General features: G+C 41.6%; 1 protein-coding gene and 1 pseudogene across 2 annotated transcripts in view; both read right to left on the bottom strand.

The window, feature by feature from the left end:
* Positions 1-236: 236 nt before the first annotated feature.
* The window catches only part of SLC25A17 (solute carrier family 25 member 17), a 53,577-nt gene continuing 26,973 nt past the window's right edge, over positions 237-26,840 (bottom strand). For both annotated transcript variants that reach the window (XM_030815485.1, XM_003264791.3), the window contains 5 exons: positions 13,324-13,440; positions 11,548-11,693; positions 11,360-11,455; positions 8,578-8,660; positions 237-1,581 (listed from right to left, as the gene is read on the bottom strand). In XM_030815485.1, coding sequence (XP_030671345.1) covers positions 1,434-1,581; positions 8,578-8,660; positions 11,360-11,455; positions 11,548-11,595 — 375 coding nt within the window. In that variant the 5' untranslated portion in view covers positions 11,596-11,693; positions 13,324-13,440 and the 3' untranslated portion in view covers positions 237-1,433. The remainder of the gene's footprint in view (positions 1,582-8,577; positions 8,661-11,359; positions 11,456-11,547; positions 11,694-13,323; positions 13,441-26,840) is intronic.
* Positions 23,482-23,997, bottom strand: LOC100594026 (annotated as a pseudogene).

Here is a 26,840-nt window from a genome sequence, read left to right as displayed (position 1 = left end):
TTTATTATTACTCTCTCTGACTGAATCACGGACTTACAAATGAAAAACCTGCCATTTTGTTATAGGGACAAAAACGAAGTCAGAGAAATCCAAAGAACCGCTCTGCTAATGTCAAGTGAATTTGCTTCTTGAGTGGGTCGAGATATCTAAATCCACTCCTGGCCGCATAATAAAAGCCCTACCACCTTAACAACGTGCTGTGAGGTGAAAGCAAAAGATGACATAGGACTCCTAGATTTTTCAGAGGTTGTTTTAATACATTAATCTCTTTCCTTTGAGAAACATCTTTATCTTGATGTCTATAATTGAAACCAATCACTTCTTCTCATGGGTCAGGGGTCCTATGGTCTCCTGAACTTTAATGTGGCTGTGAATCACCTGGGAATGTTAAAATACGGAACAGGATTCATAAACTCTGGGTTGCGTGCCCAGCAAACTCTGAGCTTGTGACAGTATTACCATCTGATGGACCACACTGAGCAATAGGACTCTAAGGACGGTTTCCAAATGAAATAACCTCAACCCGATGTTTATTTTCAAAATATACAGCCTACACCAAGTTTATAAAGGGAGATAATATCCAGACCTCAACAAGATACCTGTTCCTCTTCTCATTTTTGTGATTTTTCCCATCTGGTTGCAAACTCAGCATAATACCTTAATAAAGAGCAATTTTCAAGAATATCTTTTTTGTGCTGACCATTTACTGGGACTTGACTGACCAGTGCTTGTAAGGATGGACACAAAACTTCAAGTCTTTAGTAATGAAAGGATTGATTCAAAATAAATATTCTAAAAATTATGTCAAACACTAATGAATAAGTGACATTTACAAATAGTTTATAAGAGAATCATTTGGGATGAACAATTTTCATTTCACAAAATAAATAGCTCATATCCTAAAAAGACACCGCTCCTTAGGCAGGAAAAAAAAAGCCCAACAAAAATCAAGTCATGCCCGTGGCACAGCCCTAATGTTAGTTTTAGGGAGGAAAACACCAACACTGAGACATACAAAAGTATTTGAGGAGAACTACATGTTATTAAATTTGTCCTAGAACCTGGGGGAGAGTTCAAGGAAGGAGAACAGCTGGTATATTTAAGAAAGATTTAAATAGAAAATATTACACGAGAGCACAATAGTCCATTTCTCTTAAGAAAACCAATAAACACAAACTTTCACTTTTAGGTTTTCAGCAATGTTTTTTTCACATTAGTCCAACTGCCACCCCAAAATCCAACCAGCCAGCATGACAATTAAGGTGACAACAGGTTCAGTTGGCCATACTCCCTGTTCACCCTTGGATGCTTTTCAAGCCAATGAGGGTAACATTTGTGGTGGCAGGAGCCAGAGTCAAAGGAGAATCACTTCTCTTCACTCAGGAGGAAACCTCCCTCTTGAGCATCTTCGGGATTTTTCATGGGAAGGCGTCTCAGTGTTTGTGTGCATGCTTCAGCCCCATAACTGTGAAGGTGGCAGCTGTCAGTTTCTCATAAACAAGGAACATGAGAGCAGCAGTGAGCACTGTCTGCAGCAGTTTGGCTTCAAGGCCTTTGTAGAGTCCCATTATTCCAAAACGTCTAAAGGGAAAGAGGTTTGAAAAAACAGAAGTCAGCTCCTGCATCAGACAACATGCTACCTAGATAGCTACTTTGATGAGAACAAGCAACGGAGGTTTTAGATTTCAACACAGACTTCTGTTGTCAGAGTACTTATTTTTTTTTTCTTTTTGAGACAGAGTCTCACTCTGTCGCCCAGGCTGGAGTGCAGTGGTGTGATCTCGGCTCACTGCAAGCTCTGCCTCCTGGGTTCACGCCATTCTCCTGCCTCAGCCTCCTGAGTAGCTGGCACTACAGGCGCCCACCACCACGCCCGGCTAATGTTTTGTATATTTAGTAGAGACGGGGTTTCACCATGTTGGCCAGGATGGTCTCGATCTCTTGACCTCATGATCCACTCGCCTCGGCCTCCCAAAGTGCTGGGATTACAGGCACGAGCCACCATGCCCAGCCTGTCAAAGTAGTTCTTATCTTTAAAAGTATTTGGGAACTGATGAAAGTTTAGTATTCATGAACCATTAATACTTTGTCTTTATAGTCACCATTAATTAGCAGAATGTTGACAATATCCCACTGAGAAGATGCAGATCCTAAAACCTCCTAAAACCATCTTAATGGCAAAATCTGAGATCTAACTAAGAACTTTTGGATCTTCACTTTAATGCTAATTCAGTTATTTCAACTTAGTCCCTAAATGGCAGGAAAGCTGCCAATATGTTTAGATCATTTTAGCTCAATATAACTAGAGAAAGAGACAAATGAAAAGCCGCCTGATTCTCAAACTTCCCATACATTTCGTCCTCTAACCTGGTGGTTTTCAAATTTAGCAGGCATCCAAATCACCTGAAAGGCTTGTTACAAAATACATTGCTGGATCAATTCCCAGAGTTTCTGATTGACTAAGTTTGGGATGGAATTCAAGAATTTGCATTTCTTCTTTTTACTAATAGAGACAGGGTCTCACTATGTTGCCCATGCTGGTCTCCAACTCCTATGTTCACGTGATCCTCCAAGCCTCAGCCTTCCAGAGTGTTGAGATTACAGGCGTGAGCCACTGTACCTAGCCCAAGAATGTGCATTTCTAACAAGCTCCCAGATGAGGAGGAGGAGGATGCCAGCCTGGAAACCAGCCCGTAGGAATCTAACCTCAGGGAAGAATGTTTCAGCTAAAATGGGAGTTCAGAGCAAAAGATCTCTCTAAAGCTATTTGTTGAGAGTGAATTAATCTTATCTGCTAGTTCATCAGCAACTCCAGGGCTATTTACAGCATGCAGATTGAGATATTAAAATGAATCAAGTGTTCCCATCAGAAGCTATTACTACATCTTATATATATGCTATGTGAAAACCTATAATTGGGGAAAAATCATGTGATAAAGGGGAATGATTTAAAGACTTGACCGATGAATTTCTAGTTCCTTTACTAACTTGAATTATGTTACCCCAAGAAACCTAAGAAACTCCACCTCAGTGTTTCTCAAGGTGAGGTCCAGCCACATCAGAAGCACCAGGGTTTGTTTAGAAATGTAGACTGCCAGGCCACAACCCAGAGAGGAGGCAAACCTACATTTTACAAGCACCTGAGGTGATTTTTAATCACACACAAGTTTGGAGAGGCCTGGTATGGTATACTACATTATCTATTATCACAGCCACTAGCCATATGTGGCAACTAAAATTTTTTAAAAATAGGCTGGGCATGGTGGCTCATGACTGTAATCCCAACACTTTGAGAGGCCGAGGCAGGCAGATCAACTGAGGTCAGGAGTTCGAGACCAGCCTGGCCAACATGGTGAAACCCCATCTCTACTAAAAATACAAAAATTAGCCAGGTGTGGTGGCACATGCCTTGTGGTTCCAGCTGCTCAGGAGGCTGAGGCAGGAGAATCACTTGAACCTGGAAGGCGGAGGTTGAAGTGAGCCGAGATCATGCCACTGCACTCCAGCCTAGGCAACAGAGTGAAACTCTGTCTCAAAAAATAAAATAAATAAAAATAAAAATAACTCAGTTTCGCCGGGTGCGGTGGCTCACGCTTGTAATCCCAGCACTTTGGGAGGCCGAGGCGGGCGGATCACGAGGTCAGGAGATCGAGACCATGGTGAAACCCCGTCTCTACTAAAAAATACAAAAAATTAGCCGGGCGTGGTGGCGGGCGCCTGTAGTCCCAGCTACTCACAGAGGCTGAGGCAGGAGAATGGCATGAACCCGGGAGGCGGAACTTGCAGTGAGCCGAGATTGCGCCACTGCACTCCAGCCTGGGCGACAGAGCGAGACTCCGTCTCAAAAAACAAAACAAAACAAAACAAAACAAAACAAAACAAAACAAAAAAAAAACGACTCAGTTTCTTAGTTGCACTAGGCACATTTCAAGTGCTCAACAGCCACATATAACTAGTGGCAGCCCTACTGGACAGTACAGGTATTTCCATCATTGAATAACATTCTAATGAACAGAATGAAAGCTCTTCATTCATTCAATCCTTCCTGAGTGCTTACTGAGCATCTGAGTTTGAGCATCTGAGTTTGAACATCTGAGTCTGCCTTGATCTCATTTGGGGCAAGTCACTTTCTTTCTCTGAATCTATTTCCTAATCTGCAAAATGGGAATATAATCACCCTTCCACATCCTTAAGGTTGAATGAGAACCAAAGCAGATACAACATGTAAAAACACAATGGATTTGAAAATTACATAAACCCATAGATTTCCATTTGACACTATGTTCTTAACTTTCTTGTTAACTACATCTTTCTTAATTCTCTCAATGCTGATAGAAACAGAAATTATCACTTTTTTGGGGTCAATTTGGAAATCTCTATCAAAATTTCACATGTTCAAACTCCTTAACCAGGTAATTTCATTGGTTAAGGTAATTTTCTCTACAATTATAATCCCTCAGGTATACAGAGCTAAATTTATGGGTTGTTCATTCAGCAATGTTTGTAAAGGCAAAAACCTGGAAACAACCAAAATATCCATCAGTAAGTGTACTGGTAAATAAATCATGGTATATTACATAACAGGAAACCAGGCAGTCACTACAAAAAATAGATTAGGTCTATAGATTTCGATGTGAAGAGATGTTTGAGATATTAAGTTTATTAAAGAGGCAAGTTGTAGCCAGGCATGGTGGCTTATGCCTGTAATCTCAACACTTTGGGAGGCTGAGGCAGGTGGATCCCTTGAGCCCAGGAGTTGGAGACCAGCCTGGGCAACACGGTGAAACTCTGTCTCTACTAAAAATACAAAAATTTAGCCTGGCATGGTGGTGTGCACCTGCAGTCCCAACTGCTCGAGAGGCTGAGATGGGAGGATCACCTGAGGTCTGGAAGTTGAGGCTGCAGTGAGCCATGATTGTGCCACTGCACTCCAGCCTGGGTGACAGAAGTGAGACCTTGTCCCCCATCCCAAAAAAAATTCTGATGAAGGAGTGACGATGATTAAAAAAGGGCAAGCTGCATCGATATGTTGGCAATATATATTTTACATAATATTTTGGAAATATATACACTTAACTGTTAATAGTGATCACCTCTTGGAAAAGGAATAAGGAGAGAAAGAAAAATAGGGATTACATATGCATGTACTTACAGCTTTTACTGAAGTTTAACTGACTTCAATTTGAGAAGTTTTGACTCATATATATACTCATGACACCACCCTGATAAGTTCACCTTCAAGACAGTGAACATATCTATTACCCCAAAAGTATCCTCATGTCCTTCTGTAACCATTTCTCACTCTGCCTACACTGGCCCTGATAACCACTGACTGCTTTCTGTTACTACAGATTAGTCTGCATTTTCTAGAATTTTATAGAAATGAAATCAGACAGTATGAATTTTTTTTTGTCCGATTTCTTTCTTTTCTTTGGAGGGGGTGGGGGGCGAGTGGGACAGAGTCTCACTCTGTCACCCAGGCTGGAGTGCAGTGACGAGATCTTGGCTCACTGCAACCTCTGCCTCCTGGGTTCAAGCCATTCTCCTGACTCAGCCTCCCGAGTAGCTGGGACTACAGGCATGTGCCACCACACCTGGCTAATTTATTTTTATTTTTTATTTTTAGCAGACACGAGGTTTCAGCATGTTGGTCAGGCTGGTCTCGAACTCCTAACCTCAAATAATACGCCTGCCTAGGCCTCCCAAAGTGCTGGGATTACAGGCATGAGCCACCGCACCCCAGCCAGGTTGTTTCTCGTTTTTGGTTCCTTTCTTTTTTTTTTTTTTAGTCAGAGTCTCGCTCTGTTGCCCAGGCTGGAGTACAGTGGCGCCATCTAGGCTCACTGCAAGCTCCGCCTCCCGAGTTCACGCCATTCTCCTGCCTCGGCCTCCCGAGCAGCTGGGACTAGAGGCATCCACCACCACACCAGGCTAATTTTTTTTTGTATTTTTAGTGGAGATGGGGTTTCACTGTGTTACCCAGGACGGTCTCGATCTCCTGACCTCGTGATCTGCCTGCCTCGGCCTCCCAAAGGGCTGGGATTGCAGGTGTGAGCCACTGTGCCTGGCCCTAGTTTTTGGTTCTTACAAATAATGTCTTAAATTTGGAAGCAACCTACGTGTCCATCAACAGATAAATGGATAAAGAAAATGTGGTACTTATACAAAATGCAGTACTATTCAGCCATCAAAAAGAATGAGAGCTTGTCGTATGTAACAACATGGATGGAACTGGAGGTCATTCTGCTAAGTGAAACAAACCAGGCACAGAAAGACAAATATCGCATGTTCTCACTTATTTGAGGACCTAAAAATCAAAACAATTGAACTCATGGAGATAAAGAGTAGAAGGATGGCTACCAGAGACTACTGGGAAGAGCAGTGGCGGGGGGAAGGTGGGGATGGTTAATAGGTACAAAAATAGATAGTTTGAATAAGACCTAGTATTTGCTAGCACAACAGGTGACTACAGTCAATAATAATTTAATTGTACATTTGAAAATAACTAAAAGAGTGTAATAGGACTGTTTGTAACAAAAAGAATAAAAGTTTGAGAGGATACCCCATTTTCCATGATGTGATTATTATGCTTTGCATGCCTGTATCAAAACATCTTACATACCTCAAAAATATATACCTACTATGTACCCACAAAAATCAAAAATTAAAAAAAAAAAGTCATTATTAACATTTGTATACAAGCTTTTGTGTAGACATATGCTTTCATTTCTGTTGGGTAAATACCCTGAAGTGGATGGCTGGGTCCTATAATAGGTGTGGTATATATAAATTTTTAAAGAAAATGCCAAATTGCCTTCCAAAGCAGCTGTACCATTCTATATTTCCACCAGCAGCATAAGAAAGTAAGTTCTGGTTGCTCCAACATCCCTCCCAATACTTGATACAGTGAGTATTTATTTTTTACTTTATACCTATCTATTCTTTGTCTTTTATTTTATTTTATTTTTTGATAGAAGGTCTCACTCTGTTGCTCAGGCTAGAGTGCAGTGGCACAATCACAGCTCACTGCAGCCTCGACCTCCTGAGTTCAAGCAATCCTTCCACCTCAGCCTCCTAGGTAGCTGGGACTACAGGCAGGCACCAGCATGCCTAGCTAATTTTTTATTTGTGTAGAGACAGGGTCTCACTATGTTGCCCAGGCCGGTATCAAACTTCTGAGCTAAAGCGATCTGCCTGCCTCGGCCTCCCAAAGTGCTGGGATTATAGGTGTGAGCCACTATGCCCAGACTAATTTTATCTTTTAGTCCCTTGAATGTTCTTTTTTTTTTTTTTTTTGATACAAGGTCTTGCCTCTATAACCCAGGCTGGAGTACAGTGGTGCCATCATAGCTCAGTATAGCCTCAGTCTGCCGGGCTCAAATGAATCTCCCGCCTCAGCCTCGTTTGTAGCTGTGATTACAGGTTTGTGCCACATGCTTGCCTAATTTTGTAAATATTTTTTGTAGAGACAGGGTCTCACTACTTTGCCCAGGCTGGTCTTGAACTCCTGGCCTCAAGCTATCCTCCTGTCTCAGCCTCCCAAAGTGTTGGGATTATAGGCATGAGCCACTTTGACTGGCTGCATATTTTATTTTAATAATAAATTTATTTTCAAAGTATCTTATATCTAGGAACAGTAATAAAGTTATAAGAGCTTTTGCTTCAAAGGAAGTCCCTGACTTATCTGACTTCACTAAGTGTCAGTTTCTTTAAATGAAACAGGAAATGACAATAGTTCTTAACTCACAGAGCTACTGTTAGGATTGAGAAGCCCGGGCACGATGGCTCACGCCTGTAATCCCAGCACTTTGGGAGGCCGAGAAGGGCGGATCACGAGGTCAAGAGATCAAGACCATCCTGGCAAACACAGTGAAACCCCATCTCTACTAAAAAATACAAAAAATTAGCCAGGGGTGGTGGCGGGCGCCTATAGTCCCAGCTACTTGGGAGGCTGAGGCAGGAGAATGGTGTTAACCCAGGAGGCGGAGCTTGCAGTGAGCGGAGATCGCGCCACTGCACTCCAGCCCGGGCAACAGAGCAAGACTCCGTCTTAAAAAAAAAGGATTGAGATTACCTATGTGTAGCCTCTAGCTCAGTGTCTGCCACATAGCAAGCCACTGAAAATGTTAGCTACCCTTACCACCATCACCACCACCATCATCATCATCATCATCATCATCATCATCATCATCACTATTATCACTTTTTCCACTGCCCCCTCCCTACTCCAGTACTCCTATAGGCAGATGTTATATTGCTAAGAGGCATCATAGGATATGCCACTGATGAAAGCACACTCAGGGTGATTGGAGTATAGAAGGGTTCTCTTTCTGAAGGAGTTCTCTATATTTGTAACTAACAAAGAATAAGAACCTGAACTTTTCCATAATTTCCCAAAATGCTGTCATACTGTACCAGGCTCCTAAAATGGGAAATGTCTAAGCACAGCAAGCAAGGGAAAGGTTTTGGAGGTTGCCATCACCAAGGCAGTAGTGTGAGAGAGGGAAATGCAACCCCTCCCTGGCAGAGATGGCTGCTGAAGGAGAGCACAGAATGTGAGGCATCTACAAAACTCACCTTACTCGTTGGTGAAGAAGATAGAGAACATTCCGAAGACTTCCCAATGTTCTGTTTTCTGGGTTTAGTCTATGACGCCCAAACTGAGGAAAGAGGGAAAAAAAAACAAAAGTACTGTTGCTGCTTTTTAAAATCTTCATTTCTACCTGGAGAGGATATTATGTTGGAGCAGTATCTTATAGCATACATTAATACATTTATCCAATTAGTACCATAGATTTCATTAATCCTGTATTTTTCAACTGAGTGAAATATTTCAATCAAATAAGTGAAAATAAGAAGAATTTTTCCTTTTTTTTTTTTTTTTTTTTTTGAGACATCTTCTCACTCTGTCACCCAGGCTGGAGTGCAATGGCACAATTATGGCTCACTGCAACCTCCGCCTCCCAGGTTCAAGTGATTCTCCTGCCTCAGCTTCCCGAGTAGTTGGGATTATAGACATGATGTACCACCACGCCCGGCTAATTTTTGTATTTTTAGTAGAGATGTGGTTTCACCATGTTGGCCAGGCTGGTCTCGAATTCTTGACCTCAAATGATCCACCCGCCTCGGCCTCCCGAAGTTCTGGGATTACAGGCATGAGCCACCATGTCTGGCCTAAGAAAAATTTTTCAATGAAGCAAGCATAATAATTTTCATTTTATAGAGAGGTATAGGGAAAATTCTACTTCAAAAGAAAAAAATATGCCCAGGATAATGATTTAGATATTGATGGTAATAACTTCCACTTCTTTGGGAAATTCTAAGAAACGAATCATTTAGAACCTCTGCAGTCTAAGCTCTTCACATTATGTGTTTACATTATAAAAGTGTTAAAATACATTTATAAGGATGCTACTGAATTTCCTTATATTAAGTACCAATTTTAAAATAATATATTAGTAAAAATGCTTTTAACATAAGGTACTAATTTTTCTGAACTGGAATATTCTCACTACCACCCCTATTTTATCTAGCAACAAGCCTTTTGAAATTTTTCTCCAAAACAGATCTTGAATCTGTCCTCATCCTACCCCTCTCCTCTCCAGTGCCACCACTGTGGTCCAGGCCACCATCCTTTCTTGCCTGTATTACTGAAATGGCCTCCTACTAGATTGCCCCTGGCTTTCTCTCTTAGCTTTCTGACCAATTCACCACACAATAGCCACAATAATCTTCTCCAATTGTAAATCACAGCACATATTCCCCAGCTTAAAGCCCTTCCCATCACATATTCTCAGCTTAAAGTGCTGAGGATAAAAATCTACATTCCTCACCTACAGTTTCCCTGCTGCTCTTGCAATCTCACCCTGAGCCACTCTACTGCCATAGAGGCCTTCTTTCAGTCCCTAAGATGCACCAAATTCTTAGTACATTGATATGGTTTGGCTGTGTCCCCACCCAAATTTCACTTTGAATTGTAATAATCCCCACATGCCAAGGGCAGGGCCAGGTGGAGATAACTGAATCATGGGGGTGGCTTCCCCTATACTGTTCTTGTGGTAGTGATTAAGTCTCATGAGATCTGATGGTTTTATAGGAGTTCCCTCTGCACTTGTCCTTGCTGCCGCCATGTGAAGAAGGACATGTTTGCTTCCCCTTCCACCATGATTGTAAGTTTCCTGAGGCCCCCCAGCCATGCTGAAATATGAGTCAATTAAACCTCTTTCCTTTATAAATTACCCAGTCTCAGGCAGTCCTTTAGAGTGACATGAGAATGGACTAATACACACATCATGCTCCCCCTGCCTGGAATGCACTTTCCTCCACTCTGCCCCTCTAGGGCCTTACCCTCCTTTGCATCTTGATTTAAATATTCCTTCTCAAAGCCCACCTCCAATCGTGCTATCTAAGAAGATCCCCACCATGCCCGTCTCCAGTAAATAATTTCCTTCATAGCTCTTTTTTCAATTTGTAATTACCTATTTATTTTGCTTGTTTACCTGTTCATTCTCTCTTCCACTAGCTCCATGAGGGCAGGGATTATGACTTTTATTTACCACTGCATGCCCAGGTCCTCCCACTGTGTGGGTATTTAGTAAATATTTGAATGGATAAATAACTGAATGAATTAAAAAACAGAAGTTTGAGAGTGCTTCAGAAAAGCTAAATCATTCATTCCTCCTGAGTGAACTAAAGGAATTAACCTCTGACTTTGTAAAGGACAATCCCCCCTGGGGCACCAAACCAATCAACTTGAATGAGCAGGAAGCAAACTTATGCTTTCCTGAGGTCTTTAAGGAACTTGTCTCCACATTTGTGTTTTCTGAGACATTACGTTACCTAAGAAATTACAAATGCAAACTTCATTCTAAACCAATGACAGCCAGTCTAGTTAAGCAGAATATCAAACAAATGAAAAAATGGGGGCCAGGCACAATGGTTCATGCCTATAATCCCAGCACTTTGGAAGGCCAAGGTGGGAGGATCGCTTGAGTCCAGGACTTTGAGACAAGCCTGGAAAATATGGTGAGACCTCATCTTCACAAAAAAAATTTAAAATTAGCTAGACAAGGTGGTATATGCCTGTAGTCTCAGCTACTTGGGCGGCTGAGGCAGGAGGACTGCTTGAGCCTAGGAGGTCGAGGCTATAGAGACCCATGTTGCACCACAGTACTCCAACCTGGGTGACAGAGGGAGATCCTATCTCAAAAAAAGAAAAGAAAAGAAAAAAAAACCAGATAGGGAATATTCTGGTATACCAACTAACTGCTTTATTGCTTTATTAACATTGTTTTAAATCAAGAGACCACATATATTCGAATGCTGTTTGACTAAATGCGAAGAGAACCCCAGCACTCACCCTCAGAATTGACTGTACCGTCTGCAGGGGATAGGTGAGCGTGGTGGCAATCGCTTTGGCTACTGCACCAATGATGAACACATCCAAGGAAGAAAGCTGGAAAGCAAAGGAAGAACAGACCACATCAATCAAGCCAACAAGAAGGTGTCAGACAGAATTATTTTACTGCTTTCAAAATCAGGGATTACCTTCATCCGTTTCTTTAAAAGCTGCCGTTTTAAACCCTCATAAAACATGAACTGGATGGCAGGATTGAAGACCAACAGCAATGAGGGAAATGTGCCATTCCATAAAGCCGAGATTCCTTCATCTCGAATGATCTGATGAAAAGCATCTAAGCAAGAAATCAGGGACTTTTGAAAAGCATGATCACAATCCCCTAACTAGAGAAGACAACAGGAATTCTCTTCAAATGTACCCAGAACACAAACCATACTGGTTCTATAAAGATTTCCTTCTTGCAGCCGGTTGCAATGGCTCACGCCTGTAGTCCCAGCACTTTGGGAGGCCGAGGTGGGTGGATCACGAGGTCAGGAGTTCGAGACCAGCCCGGCCAGCATGGTGAAACCCTGTCTCTATTAAAAATACAAAAATTTGCTAGGTATGGTGGCGCGTACCTGTAATCCCAGCTACTTGGGAGGCTGAGGCAGGAGAATTGCTTGAACCCGGGAGGCAGAGGTTGCGGTGAGCCAAGATTGTGCCACAGCACTCCAGCCTGGGTGACACAGCAAGACTCCATTTCAAAAAAAAAAAAGATTTCTTTCTTGCAATGATAGTTTGGGGACAAGTTTATCAGTTAATTACTTTTTGATAATCAGACATTGACAGTCACCAAGTTATTGAGAGACCAACTTCAATCACAGGCAACTGTTCCTGATGATCGAATTCTCCTAAGTCATTATCACCATCACTGGGAATTCTGGATTACACAGAGCTGTGAACTGAGCCCACATATTTCACAAAAAAGTCCAGCACAAGAAAAGATAAGATCATTTCCTAGAATTTATTATACAGGATTTGACTTTTAAAAACCACTATTTCACTACAAAGATTGATGTATGGGAAGGGAGAACCTGGCAATGCGGTACTATTGAAAGGCAGAAGTTCAAAGATATCAGATACCAATCTGGTGTCTATCCAAAGACAACACTAGAATAAAAAAGTACAGATTATTCTTCAAAAATATTCATCCCCTCCCACTGATACTCCTTGGGAGCAGCATACTTCTCTACCCCTTGTCTTGGGCTTGGCTACGTGATGTGCTTTGGCCACTGGGATGTCAGCAGACGAGGTGCCAACAGGGTTGAAAGGTGTTTATACCATTGGGTGTGTCCTCTTGACCTTTTGCCATCACAATGAGAAGAATATGCTTATGCTGGTCCCAGAAAGAGGAGAGACATGTGAATGGAGACTGTCAGGCTAGGGTCAGCCAAGATGAGCCAAATCCACGTCAATCCACAAACACGTGTTAAAAAAAAATGCTATTGATGGAGGCCGAGATTTGAGGTTGTCTGTTATGCAGCTTTTTTTTTTTAATTACACTTTTTAAGTTCTAGGGTACATGTGCACAATGTGCAGGTTTGTTACATATGTATACATGTGCCATGTTGGTTTGCTGCACCCATTAACTCATCATTTACATTAGGTAAAAGCAATGGCAACAAATCCAAAATAGACAAATGGGATCTAATTAAACTAAAGAGCTTCTGCACAGCAAAAGAAACTACCATCAGAGTGAATAGGCAACGTACAGAACGGGAGAAAATTTTTACAATCTACCCATCTGACAAAGGTCTAATATCCAGAATCAACAAAGAACTTAAACAAATTTACAAGAAAAAAAATCAAACAAACCCATCAAAAAGTGGGCAAAGGATATGTTATGTAGCTTTATGTGGCAACATATTCCAGATACAAAGAAGGAAGAAAACCCTTAAATAGGAATTCAGCGAAGAGACACTTACCAATGATACCTTTGTAGTTTGTTGGTACAATGTCTTCATTCCTAAATTTTGCCCCTTGCAGCTTCAGTCTGGTGTTTACCACCCAGAGTGGAGTTGTTAGCAACACGTTAACCACTCCTTTAACAAGAAAGATGGAGAGAAAAAGGGAAAGCAAAATGTCAGCTTTTAAGCTTTGCTGTTTTAAAGCTACATACCAATATTCCATTTATATCTCTGTCACTGACCTCTTAGGAGACCTAAGGTAAGGTGTCTCTTTATGCCAGGGTACAACACAAGCCACTACTGTTAGAAGCAATTTGGAAGCTTTGCTGATAGCAAAATGGCTGGCGGCAGCACTTCTCCAGATGAAGAGCAACAAGTTCCCTCATTTGTACAATAGGCAATCTATTCGTCAATTTATATACCATTCAAAGTAGCAATTTTGATATAGCTTTAAATATAATTTTAACATAACAGCTTTAGAGATGAGAGTGGCTTATAGCTAACATGCTAGGTCCATGACAATATCAGATAAAACACACAATTTACAACTCTTACTTAAGTAGCTCACATGGTTTGAAGTGAGTATGGATCTGGTACAATGAGTGACAGGAGGGGGAAACGTGGTGACATTTAAAATTGCCTTAACAGAGACTAGAAGCTCATTGAAGAGTTCCTCATTGCTTAGAGAATTAGGATAGGCAGGCAGCAAGCATCAGTTAAGTATCACAAAACACCTGAAACAGCTTCACAAGCATCATGATCCTTACAAGCTTAAGGATGGGGATCTTGGCCCCCCAAGGTTGCCTCAGAGTAGAACAATACAATGAGCCAGGTGCTTCTTTTTTGAAAACATATGATCCCAATTTAACACCATCTTGAGATATTAAAATATTCCTCACCAGTCCTGAAATGATTAAAAAAAAAATACCAGATAGAATTGTAACAATGTGCCTGACACATGGTATATACTTTATAAACATTTGCTAAATAAATAGTGGAACAAATGAAGCAATGAACAAACTCAGTAAAAAAGCACACATCCAGCTTTCTGGCTCTAGTCAAGATCTGAAGAACCAAAAGAAAAAATCCTAAGGAAGAGAAGTCTTTTACTAAAATCCATTTAAAGACAATTGAAGAAATAAAGTTTTGATTTAAGGTATCTCAAAATATTATATATAGGAAATATAGTCTAACCAAGGATAAACTTGACAAAACAGCCAAGAGATTCAAATTCAATTTTTTCATTGGTTGCATACAGTTGTTAAAGATATTTTGCTGCCTATCTCTAAGGAGCATTATGAGAGCCCATTTCTCAAAATAAAAGACATCACCTAATAATTTTATCAGTCGTATTTGTTATATGTTTATAGATTCACATAACATTAAGGAGTCATCTTTAGTTATAACTTAAAATGTTCATACATTGTCACTGGAGGCATTGCCTATAATCTAAAAAACCCTTAGTTACAGATTCTTGCTAGTCTCATTTTTTCAAAAGCACCCATGCCCCAGAGGCCAGTATAGAAGGATATTAACACATTCCTATTTGCCTAGATTTTAGAATGTATTCCTATTCAATGCAATGCACACTTCACTTAACAGAGAAAAACCAACAGCCAGAAAAATCAGACTAGAAAGTGCTATTGAGCAGTCTACTGCATTTGTTTTAAGAGAAAAGGAGGACAGGTGGCCGGGTGTGGTGGCTCACGCTTGTAATCCCAGCACTTTGGGAGGCCGAGGCGGGTGGATCACGAGGTCAGGAGATCGAGACCAGGTGAAACCCCGTCTCTACTAAAAATACAAAAAAAAATTAGCCGGGCGTGGTGGCGGGCGCCTGTAGTCCCAGCTACTCGGAGAGGCTGAGGCAGGAGAATGGCGTGAACCCGGGAGGCGGAGCTTGCAGTGAGCCGAGATTGCGCCACTGCACTCCAGCCTGGGCGACAGAGTAAAACTCCGTCTCAAAAAAAAAAAAAAAAAAGAGAAAAGGAGGACAGGGGAGCTCAGGACCAGCGATCAGAAGCTTCCATAGATACTGTAGAAAGGTATAGTGCACCCACCTTTCTAAACAAGTGAAATACGTTGCCTGTTAAATAAATTCTTCAGAAATAAAAACTTTCTTCATTTAAGACATAGGCACATACAAAAACACTTAGGAGGCAATGCAGCTAAGACTAAGATCTAACTATTCTTTAAAATTCTGCTTTCATACCCAGTGTGGTGGCTCATGCCTGTAATCTCAGCACTTTGAGAGGCTGATATGCGAGGATCACTTGAGCCCAGGAGTTCAATAGCAGCCTGGGCAAAAGAGGGAGACTCCATCTCTAAAAAAAATATTAAAAATTAGCCAGGCATGGTGGCACACTCCTGTGGTTCCAGCTACTCAAGAGGCTGAAGTGGGAAGATCGCTTCAGCCCAGGAGGTTGAGGCTGCAGTGAGCTGTGATCGTGCCACTGCACTCCAGAGCTGGGCAACAGAGTGAGACCTTTTATTATTTAAAAAAAAAAAAAAGAAAGAAAAAAGAAAAAAAAATCTGCTTTCATATCCTCATTATTAACACAAGCAGAAAGACTAAAAGGATTCTTCTTTTTTTTTTTCTGAGATGGAGTCTCGCTCTTTTGCCCAGGCCGGAATGCAGTGGCCCTATCTCGGCTCCCTGCAAGCTCCGGCTCACTGCAAGCTCCGGCTCACTGAAAGCTCCAGGTCACTGCAAGCTCCACCTCACCGCCTCACACCATTCTCCTGCCTCAGCCTCCCGAGTAGCCGGGACTACAGGCGCCTGCCACTGTGCCTGGCTAATTTTTTGTATTTTTAGTAGAGATGGGGTTTCACCGTGTTAGCCAGGATGGTCTCGATCTCCTGACCTTGTGATCCGCCTGCCTCGGCCTCCCAAAGTGCTGAGATTACAGGTGTGAGCCACTGCGCCCAGCCTAAAAGGATTCTTCTAAAGGACAACCTCAAGTACAAAAACGTACCACATTACTTAAATAACAGATTATAAAGTCCTTGTAAGAACATTTGGTATTTCAAAGCTTTTTATCTGAGAAGTTCAAGTACTTTTTTTCACTCTCTAAGCCAAAATAGATGGAGGAGTATTTTTTAACCAGTATAATTTTATGAGTTCTGAGAGAAGCTACTCAAAATACTTGAGAATCCAACACTACTAAAACTTGCAACCTATATCATCAAGCAAAGGTCAGCATTCCACTGAGAGAAGCATGCCACAAACCATTCGTGAGTACCAATTCCAACTCCTGACAGGCCCAAAGGATAAAGAAAATTGTCTGCTTTTTTATAAGCCCGTGTAACTCTTCTGCCAGTTCCGGCCGGGCGCGGTTGCTCGCGCCTGGAATCCCAGCACTTTGGGAGGCTGAGGCGGGTGGAACACAAGGTCAGGAGTTAGAGACCAGCCTGGCCAACATGGCGAAACCCCATCTCTACTAAAAATACAAAAATTAGATGGACATGGTGGCGGGCGCCTGTAGTCCTAGCTACTCGGGAGGCTGAGGCAGGAGAATCGCTTGAACCCAGGAAGCAGAGGTTGCAGTGAGCCGAGATCGCGCCACTGCACTCCAGCCTTGGTGACAGAGCGAGACTCCATCTCAAAACAACAACAACAAAAACTCTTCCGCCAGTTCCAAGCTGTGGATGCTACTTCAGCTCTAAAGCAGAAATACAAATTAATACTTTATCTACCAAAGGGCAGAAGACTGTGTTTTTTCTAATTCTAATGTCTATAATTCTATTTTCTTTCTTTCATGTAACAAATCATTTACAAGAAAGAATAAACCAAAATTAAGAGATGAAGAACAGTAATTGAACACACTAAAATTATTCACTAAATCAAGGAACAATTAGAACACAGCTATTTACTCCTGAAATCTTGAAAACAAATAGTTTTATCAGCAGTGAGTCTCCTTTGTTATGGAGAGAAAACACAAAGGAAGTAGGCTAACTGGGTATGCACTTCTGGGAAATATGTGCAATGACCATGGATGTAAGAAAATGGCAAAACAAAGGCACAAATCTAACAAATCTCACTTGACTCTGTAGGAACGAATGAAACTTGACACACAACAGGAACAAATCTGTGTTGCCAGATTTAAGGGCCAGAGGGCAGGAAATACATTTTGAACTATCATAACAATGATAATACCTTTGGCATTCAGTAAGAGTTATTGCTAAAAATTGCAATTTCATAAAAATAAGTGTCTCTTCATTTAAGTTATCTGTTAAGGTTCTGTTCCCAAATTATTCCCCAAGATATTAAGCTTTATAGGCTTGTTTTTCTGGGAAAATACAATAAATAATAAATTTCTAAGTTTCAAGAAGAATTTGAAGAGCAACAATGCTGTTCCTAGTTCTCCTTAGAGATGATACAACTCATTTCTACAGTGATTATAATACAGCAGGGAGAAAGCTGTTATAATTATTATAAAAATATGTACATATTAAGATATAAAAACTTGTTATGAAGAGAAGTTTAAAACTCACAAAAGTAATTTTCAAGGAACTCTCAACCTTCAGAAAAAGAGAAGACCTACAGAGAATCTCACAATTACAAAGGATTGTAAAATTCTTTAACCCAGAGTCTCCCAACTGTGACAGTACTAACATTTTGGGGTGGAAAATTATTTGTTGTGTGTGTATGTGGGCTCCTGTGTAGGATGATTAGCAGTCTCCCTGGCCTCTACCCACTAGATGCCACATTTGACCCTGTGGGTCAAAATCAGCCTCAGTGGAGAACCACTAATCTAATCCAATCACCAAGTGATTATTCCCTTTATTCTTTACAATTTCAAACCACAGGAATTCACTTTCACACCTGTTTTATTCCATTAGCTGTTACAATTATTTATTTTATTTTATTTTGTTTTTTTGAGACATGGTCTTGCTGCAGCCTCCTACTCCTGGGCTCAAGTGATCCTCCCTCCTTAGCCTTCCAAGTAGCTGGGACTACAGGCATATGCCAGCTAATTTATTTTTAATTTTTTACCATTCCCAGCACTGAAGTTAAAATATGTAGAGACAGCTTTAACTTGACTTAACACCATACTATCTAAAATGGTACCTCTTTTTTTCTTTTTTGGAGATGGAGTCTCGCTCTGTCTCCCAGGCTGGAGTGCAGTGGTTCGATCTCTGCTCACTGCAACCTCCGCCTCCTGGGTTCAAGTGATTCTCCTACCTCAGCCTCCCAAGTAGCTGGGATGACAGGTGCCCGCTACCACACCCAGCTAATTTTTGTATTTTTAGTAGACAGAAGGTTTCGCCATGTTGGCCAGGTTGGTCTCAAACTCCTGACCTCAGGTAATCCACCCGCCTCAGCCTCTCAAAGTGCTGGGATTACAGCATGAGCCACCGCGCCCGGCCAATGGTACCTCTTTCTAACCCTCAGTACTCTCTATCCCTTCTCTGCTTAAATTTTGTCTGTAACCTTATCCTCTAACACACTATGTATTTTCCTTGTTTATTGTCTATCTTACAATATTAGATTGTAAGCTTCATGAGAACAGAGATTTTCATTTTTTATTTACTACCATATCCTTAGCATCTAGAACTGGATTTAGCACATACTAGACACCCAATATATATTTGATGAACAAACCACGATGAATAAATGGCTTGTGGGAGAGGGTATATACTTTTTCTTTATTGTCCAAGGGAACTAGGCCAGGATCACAATATATTTACTTATCCTAAAGTATACAAAAAGTCATTTTGGAATTGCTAACTCATACCTTTGCAGGGGGAGAAAACATATGTACTAAGTTTCATCTTTGTTTCTAGTTGCTTTAAGAAGATAGATTTAATATGAACAAAAATAAATATTCTTTTTATTTTTTAAAATAAATATTCAGCTGGGAGCAGGGGCTAATATCTGTAATCCTAGCACTTTGGAAGGTCGAGGCAGAAGAATCGCTTGAGGCCAGGGGTTTGAAACCAGCCTGGGCAACACAGTAAGACCCCCATCTGTACAAAAAATTTAAAAACATTAGCTGGGTGTGGTGGCATCCCTGTAGTCCTAGCTACTTGGGAGGCCGAGGCAGGGCGATCTGGAGCCCAGGAGTTGGAGGCTGCAGTGAACTATGACTGCACCATTGTACTCCAGTGCCCGGATGACAGAGCAAGACCCTGTCAAGACCCTGTCTCAACAACAACAACAAAAAAAAAAAAAAAAAAAAAAGGAAAAAAAATAACCTTGAAGGTTTCTCAGTATATAGTGAACTATAACCTACCTAGATCTTGTGCCAATCATAGAGTTTCAGCCAATCACAGGCAGCCAACTGTTCAAATAAGGTAAACAAGTGGTAACTAATCTGGCTGTTTCTATACCTCACTTCTGACTTCTATATGTCACTTTCCTTTTTCTGTCCATAAATATTCTACCATGTGACAGCTCCAGAGTCACTCTGACCTTCTGGTTCTGAGGGCTGCCCAATTTGAGAATTGTTCTTTGTTTGATCAAACTCTGTTAGGCCAGGCATGGTGGTTCATGCCTGTAATCCCAACACTTTAGGAGGCTGACGCGGGTGGATCACCTTAGGTCAGGAGTTCGAGATCAGCCTGGCCAACAGAGTGAAACCCCGTCTCTACTAAAAATACAAAAATTAGCTGGGCATGATGGCTTGCACCTGTAGTCCCAGCTACTTGGGAGGCTGAGACAGGAAAATCTCTTGAACCTGGGAGGCGGAGATTGCAGTGAGCGGAGATTGCAGTGAGCGGAGATCGCACCACTGCACTCCAGCCTGGGCGACAGAGTGAGACTCCTTCTCAAAAAAACAAAACAAAAAAAAGCACTGTTAAACATAATTTGTCTAAAGTTTATCATTTAACAGTGGCCATTTAGGGAAAAACCTAAAAGGAGGCGAAGGAGTTATCCACATGGTTACCAGGCAGAGGTCATAGCAGGTACACAGGCAGACACATGCCAGGAGTGTTTAGGAAGGAGAAAAGAGGTCAGGGTGGCTGCAGCAGTGTAAGTAAACAGAATAGGATGGCCGGGTTAAACAGGCTTTGCAGGACAAGGTAAGGACTGGCTTTTCCTCTGAGTGAGAAAGGAAGCAACTGGAAGGCTCTGAACAGAGAAATGACATGATCTCATTCACTTTTTAAAATTTTTTTCTAAGAGACAGGGTCTCACTCTGAACGACTCCTGAATAGCTAGGACTACAAGTGCATGCCACCATGCCCTGCTAATTGTTTTTTTTTTTTTTTTGTAGAAATGAGGTCTTGCTATGGTGCCCAGCCTGTCTCAAACTCCTGGCCTCAAGGGATTCTCTCACCTTAGCCTCCCAAAGTGCTGACATTATTGACATAAGCCACTGCACCCAGCCCTCATTCATGTTTTAACATGATCACACTGGCTGCCGTGGTGAATACAGACTGAAGGAGACTAAGGAGGAAGTGAGAGATCAGTTAGGAGGCTCTGGCTGGGCATAGTGGCTCATGCCTGTAATCCCAGCACTGTGGGAGGCCGAGGCAGGCAGCTCACTTGAGGTCAGGAGTTTGAGACCAGCCTGGCCAACATGGTGAAACTCCATCTCTACTAAAATACAAAAAATTAGCTGGGCATGGTGGTGTGTGCTTGTAATCCCTGCTACTAGAGAGGCTGAAGCAGGAGAATTGCTTGAACCCGGGAGGCAGAGGTTGCAGTGAGCCAAGATCGTGCCACTGCACTCCAGCCTGGGTGACAAAGTGAGACCCTGTTGCCAAAAAAAAAAAAAGTAGGAGGCTCTGGAGATAATTCTATAAAGATTTGATGATGGTGGTTGGGACTGAGGTGGTGGGGGAGAGGAAAGTACGGTTACTTCTCAGTATCTTAGGGGAAGTGGATCCAGGACCCCCTTGGATATCAAGATCCCCAGATGCTCCAGTCCCTGATATAAAATGACACAAGTATTTGCATGTAACCTACATACATCCTCCCATACACTTTAATCTCTAGATTACTTATAATACAATGTAAAGGCTATGTAGATAGTTGTTATATTGTATTGTTTAGGGAATAATGACAAGAAAAAAAAGTCTACATGTTCAGTATAGATGCAACCACCCTCTTCTTTTTCCCCAAATAATTTCAATCCACAGTTGGCCGAATCTACAGATGTGGAACCCATGGATGACGGCCGACTGTAGTTGAATTCTGGGTATCATAAGAAGAAAGGTTTGCTCATGGACTGGAGGTGGGGTCAGAGAGAAGGAAGATATATTCAAGATTTTTGGTAGAGCAACTGGAAGACCAGAGTTGCCATTTAGTAAAATGGAGAAGACTCCAGGAGGAGCAGTATTTTAAATTTAATTCATTCACTCAATGTTTAATAAGTACCTTCTATGTACTAGGCAGTGTGCTAAGACACTGGGGATGTGGAAATAACAAAAATGTAATCTCTGCCTTTAAGGAGCTTACTGTCTAGCAAAAGATGAAGAAGAATATGCAGACTTATTAGACAATAAACACTAAGACAGAGGTAGATGCCACGTTGGAGCACATAGGAAGGGCACGTAACCCAGAATAAAACCTAGGGGTGGTGGGTACAGGAAACAAGGAAAGATTCCTGAAGAAGAGGTAGCTGAGAATAAAGGGATGAATGGGAGTTAATAAGATGAAATAAGCAGTAAGACTGTTGTCAGACAGACCACAGTTGCTGTAGAGGAATGGGGTTACTATATGGCTTGGTACAGTCAAAGACTCACAGTTTGGCATGGAAGGAAACCCATACCATAATGCTTTGCCTAAAGTAACAGATGCAACTGGCATAAGCAGATTTGAGAATAAACAGTTCACTCTTGGTAAGTGTAAAACTCAGTGACTAGAAGTGGAAGAGCACAGGCATCCTAGCGAGTAGCCTACCTGTTACAAGAGCTCAGTGTGCTGTAGTGTCTGCAGTCAAGATCAGTAAAGATCAAGCTTGAGGTAATTTGTATCACAGCAGATAAGATATGTCAGGCTTTTATCCTATAAACAGCAGGAGTCTGACATGCTGAGGGTGCCAAGCTGCATGCAAGGAACAGATACTGAAAGCTTTTAAGCAGGGATAAAACAGACTTCGAGTTTCAGAATAGCAGTTCTTGACAGTTTTCTTTTCTTTTTTTTTTTAGACTTGAAAAACACTTATTTTACTGTCTTTGACAACAACAACAACAACAACAAAGATAGGCAGGGAAAGTCTAGAGGACTTAGAATTGAACCAGCTCCATACAAAAATGAAGACGGTATAATGATGTGAGTTCAAAGAAAATGACTAAAACAAAATTTTACAAACATCTTTGTAGGTTTATGATAAACTATCAACCTTCCATTTAATGCATTTACTTTTGTTTTATTTATAGAGATGGGGTCTTGCTATGCTGCCGAGATTGGTCTTGAACTCCTAAGCTCAAGCAATCCTCCCACCTTGGCCTCCCAAAGTGCTGGGATTACAGGCGTGACCCACTGCACTTGGCCTTAATCCATTTACTTTTATAAGCCTTCTCTACTTAGAAGTACGCACTATACAAGTACATACATGCTGGTATTTTACCATGAAAATTTTACTTTTCAGCTCAAACTAGTGACTTGCCTTTTTACCCATACTTATACACATGTAATACCTTCCTAGTAGTACATCTTAATCAATATATATTTTTTAAATCTTGATTTTTAAATGAATCTTTTTAGTGCTATGACATGATGGGCTTAATTTAACAGATGAAGCATGATATGGTAACTACATCGTACTGTTTAAACTAATTCACAGCTGTAGGAAAATGTTTGATTTTTGAAATATAACCAAGATGAGGCTGGACAATAATAAACACTGGGCCGGGCGTTGTGGCTCATGCCTATAATCCCAGCACTTGGGGAGGCCAAGGCAGACAGATCACGAGGTCAGGAGTTTGAGACCAGGCAGACAGATCACGAGGTCAGGAGTTTGAGACCAGCCTGACCAACATGGTGAAACTCCGTATCTACTAAAAATACAAAAATTAGCCAAGCGTGGTGGTGTGTGCCTGTAATTCCAGCTACTCAGGAGGCCGAGGCAGCAGAATCACTTGAACCTGGGAGGCAGAGGTCGCAGTGAGCCGAGATCACGCCACTGCACTCCAGCCTGGGAGAGAGAGCAAGACTCCGTCTCAAAAAATTAAAATAAAATAAAATAAAATAAAATAAAAACAAAACAAAACACTGAAATACTAGAAAACAGTGAATGAATAAATAATATGATTTTTCATCAGTGGCCATTCATTATTTTGCTTTTAGAAACCTGGAAGAAATTGTCTTGAGTTTCAAATGGTCTGGTAAATCTAGTCGTTTCTTAGTTTCCTCAAAAATCACCTTGAATTGCTGAAATAAGTGACTCTCATGAATCAAAGTTCTTTTCTGGTCTGAGGTAGCCAACAATGGCCACACTCAGGATTTCCCCATAGAAGTGCTCTTTGAAGGTATGCATGGTATGTGTTTCCATGGACTTCTTCATATTCTCATAGTATGGGTTCCATCCTATGCTCACCACCATCTTCTGACCATCTCTACTTCCAACACTGGCCCAACCATAATGCCACTGGATATATCGGCCGGCAGATTATCTACCACTTGCTCAGGAAAATTAGCTGAGGGGGATGCCCAGTTGCTTGTAGCCACAGCCGAAGCCCCATACCACTTGGTCCCAGCAGGAGTATGATAAGATGCTTCATAATGCAGTCTGCTTGAGGCATGGGCTGCAGCCCAGTCCCTGCATCCTACAGAGCCACCGTCCACGCAGTGCCCGGACCCCCGACCAGCCACAGGGTGGGAAGGGGCATGAGCTCTGTCTGCCGCGGGGGTGCACCAGGGGCCAGACAATGCCAATGACACGCCACAGAGGATCCCTGATGCCGGCGACTCGGGAGCTGGGTCTCCCGACCATTTTCATTTTCTTTCTTTCCTTCTTTCCCCACCTTTTAAAATATTTTATTTGTTTGTTTGTTTATTTATTTAGAGGTAGAGTTTCCCTCTTGTTGCCCAGGCTGGAGTGCAGTGGCATGATCTCGGCTCACTGCAACCTCTGCCTGCCGGGTTCAAACAATTCTCCTGCCTCAGTCCCCCAGTAGGTGGAATTACAGGCACTTGCTACCACACCTGGCTAATTTGTTGTATTTTCAGCAGAGGTGGGGTTTCACCATGTTGGCTAGGCTGTTCTCGAACTCCTGACCTCAGGTGATACACCCGTCTCAGCCTCTCAAAGTGCTGGGATTACAGGCATGAGCCACTGCGCCTGGTCTAAAATTTATTTTTTATAGAGATGGGGTCTTGCTATGTTGCCCAGGCTGGTCTCAAACTCCTGGCTCAAGTGATCCTCCTGCCTTGACCTCCCAAACTGCTGGGATTACAGGGGTGAGCCACCACACCTGGCCTTGGACCATTTTCTCACAAGACAACAGATGATGCTCACAGTCAACACAGACCCATAGACTCTCCTATGTGCCAACTGTAATCCTACCCTCTTCTCACACACTCAAGAAAACACTTTAGGCTGGGTGCGGTGGCTCACGCCTGTAATCCCAGCACTTTGGGAGGCCGAGGTGGGCAGATCACCTGAGGTCAGGAGTTCGAGACCAGCCTGGCTAACATGGTGAAACCCTATCTTTACTAAAAATATAAAAAATTAGCTGGGCATGGTGGTGGGTGCCTGTAATCCCAGCTACTCAGGTGGCTGAGGTAGGAAAATTGCTTGAACCCAGGAGGCGGAGGTTGCAGCGATCCAAGATTGTGCCACTGCGCTCCGGCCTGGGCAACAGAGTGAGACGCAATCTCAAAAAAAAAAAAAAAAGTGTAAGAGTGAACTTTAAAGTTAAAATACAACAATTTATTGTATATTTATTATACATGTGTTATATGTATAATATATACATATTTATTATATGTGTTACTTTAACTGACTTTTTAAAATTGAGCCCTGAAAAAAAATAAAAAAGAAAAAAAGTTTTCATGAGCCCTGAAAAAAAATTTTTAAACAAGTAGAAAAAAGTAAAAAATGAAAGCTAACTGCCCTACTATACCAGTCCAGCTGTGTTAGGTACGGGGGAGTCTGCTGTAATCCTAAATTGTGCTAAGAGTTAGAAAGGAGAAGAACAGGACACAGAGAGTAACACAGGGGTGGTATATATCTGGTGGGTAATGGGATGGCAGACACAGCCAATAAACAGCTTTGGACAATATAAAAAGCAAAAGATTTCAACATCTAGTCCATGAATTAGAAGTTTCATGGAAAGTTATATGAGTTAGTCCCTGTAAGTTATAATCTTTCAAATGCAAATACATATAAACTAATCTAAAATGATTAAAATCAAGGTATTACAAATACCTGGTCTCAAGTATAGAAGACCCCACTAGATTGCCATTTGTTGTAATTTATGTAAAAAACAAGTCTTTCTCTGTACAGGAACTATTCTAATTTTTTTCCCCAAGTGAACAAATTTCAAACTTGAGTTCTTTGAGTCGTGATACTCTTTGAAAACTACTCTCCTAGAAAGGCTGCAAAACTGTGCAAAGTGGGTTCATGAGGAAGACCTCAAAGGGAAGATCAGACTAGTGCAATAGTCCAGGTGAGCAATGATAAGGCTTGATTTGGGGAAATGGCTATGGATATGGAGAAGAGGAAATGGATCCAAGAGATAGTGAGGAGACAGACCAGTGGTTCTTGATGGCCAAGCAGATGTGAAGGGTGGGAAGGCACAAAGAGCCTGTGATGACTCCTAGATTTCTATCCTGAGTTATTTATCCAAAATTCAACCTCTCTCCCCTTCTTTCTAAGCACATGGCTGGTTCCTCTGGCCACCAGCCTCCATCCTGAAGCTATCTAGGAGCCCACCAGTAGTAACTTTATTAGCCTAAACTCAGGGATAGTTCAAAGGAGCTCATTAGGAATAATAAAAGATACTACCACTCAGGAAATTCCAATGGTTTTAGGAACTGTGCCAGGAACCAGGGATGAAGGCCACATATATTTTTTATTATACCACATATAGAAATCCTACAACTTCAAAGCAAAAAAATGTAATAACCCGATTAAAAAATGGACAAAGAACCACAACAGACATTTCTGCAAAGATAATATACAAATGGCCAACAAACATATGAAAAGTGATGTTCAGCATCACTAATCATCAGAGAAATGCAAATCGAAGCCACAGTGAGATATCACCTCACACCCATTAGGATGGCTACTATCATAAAACAGAAAGTAAGTGTTAGTGAGGATGTGGAAAAATGGGAACTTCCGTGTACTGTTGGTGAGATTATAAATGTTACAGTGTTATGGAAAACAGTATGGAGTTTCCTGAGAAAACTGAACAGAATTCCAAATGATCCGGCAATCCCATTTCTGGGTATATATCCAGAACAATGGAAAGCAGGCTCTCAAAGAGATAGCTTCACACCCATTCTCATAGCACTATTCACAACAGCCAAAAGATGGAAGCAACTTAAGTGCCCATTAACAGATGAATGGATAAACAGAATGTGATATATACATATAATGGAATATTATTCAGTCATAAAAAAGTAAGGAAGTCATGTC

The sequence above is a fragment of the Nomascus leucogenys genome, chromosome 7b (assembly GCF_006542625.1).
Source record: "Nomascus leucogenys isolate Asia chromosome 7b, Asia_NLE_v1, whole genome shotgun sequence".
NCBI classification, from domain to species: Eukaryota; Metazoa; Chordata; class Mammalia; order Primates; family Hylobatidae; genus Nomascus; species Nomascus leucogenys.
Note: the sequence above shows the minus strand (reverse complement) of the source record. Positions and strands in the feature narration are given on the sequence as shown.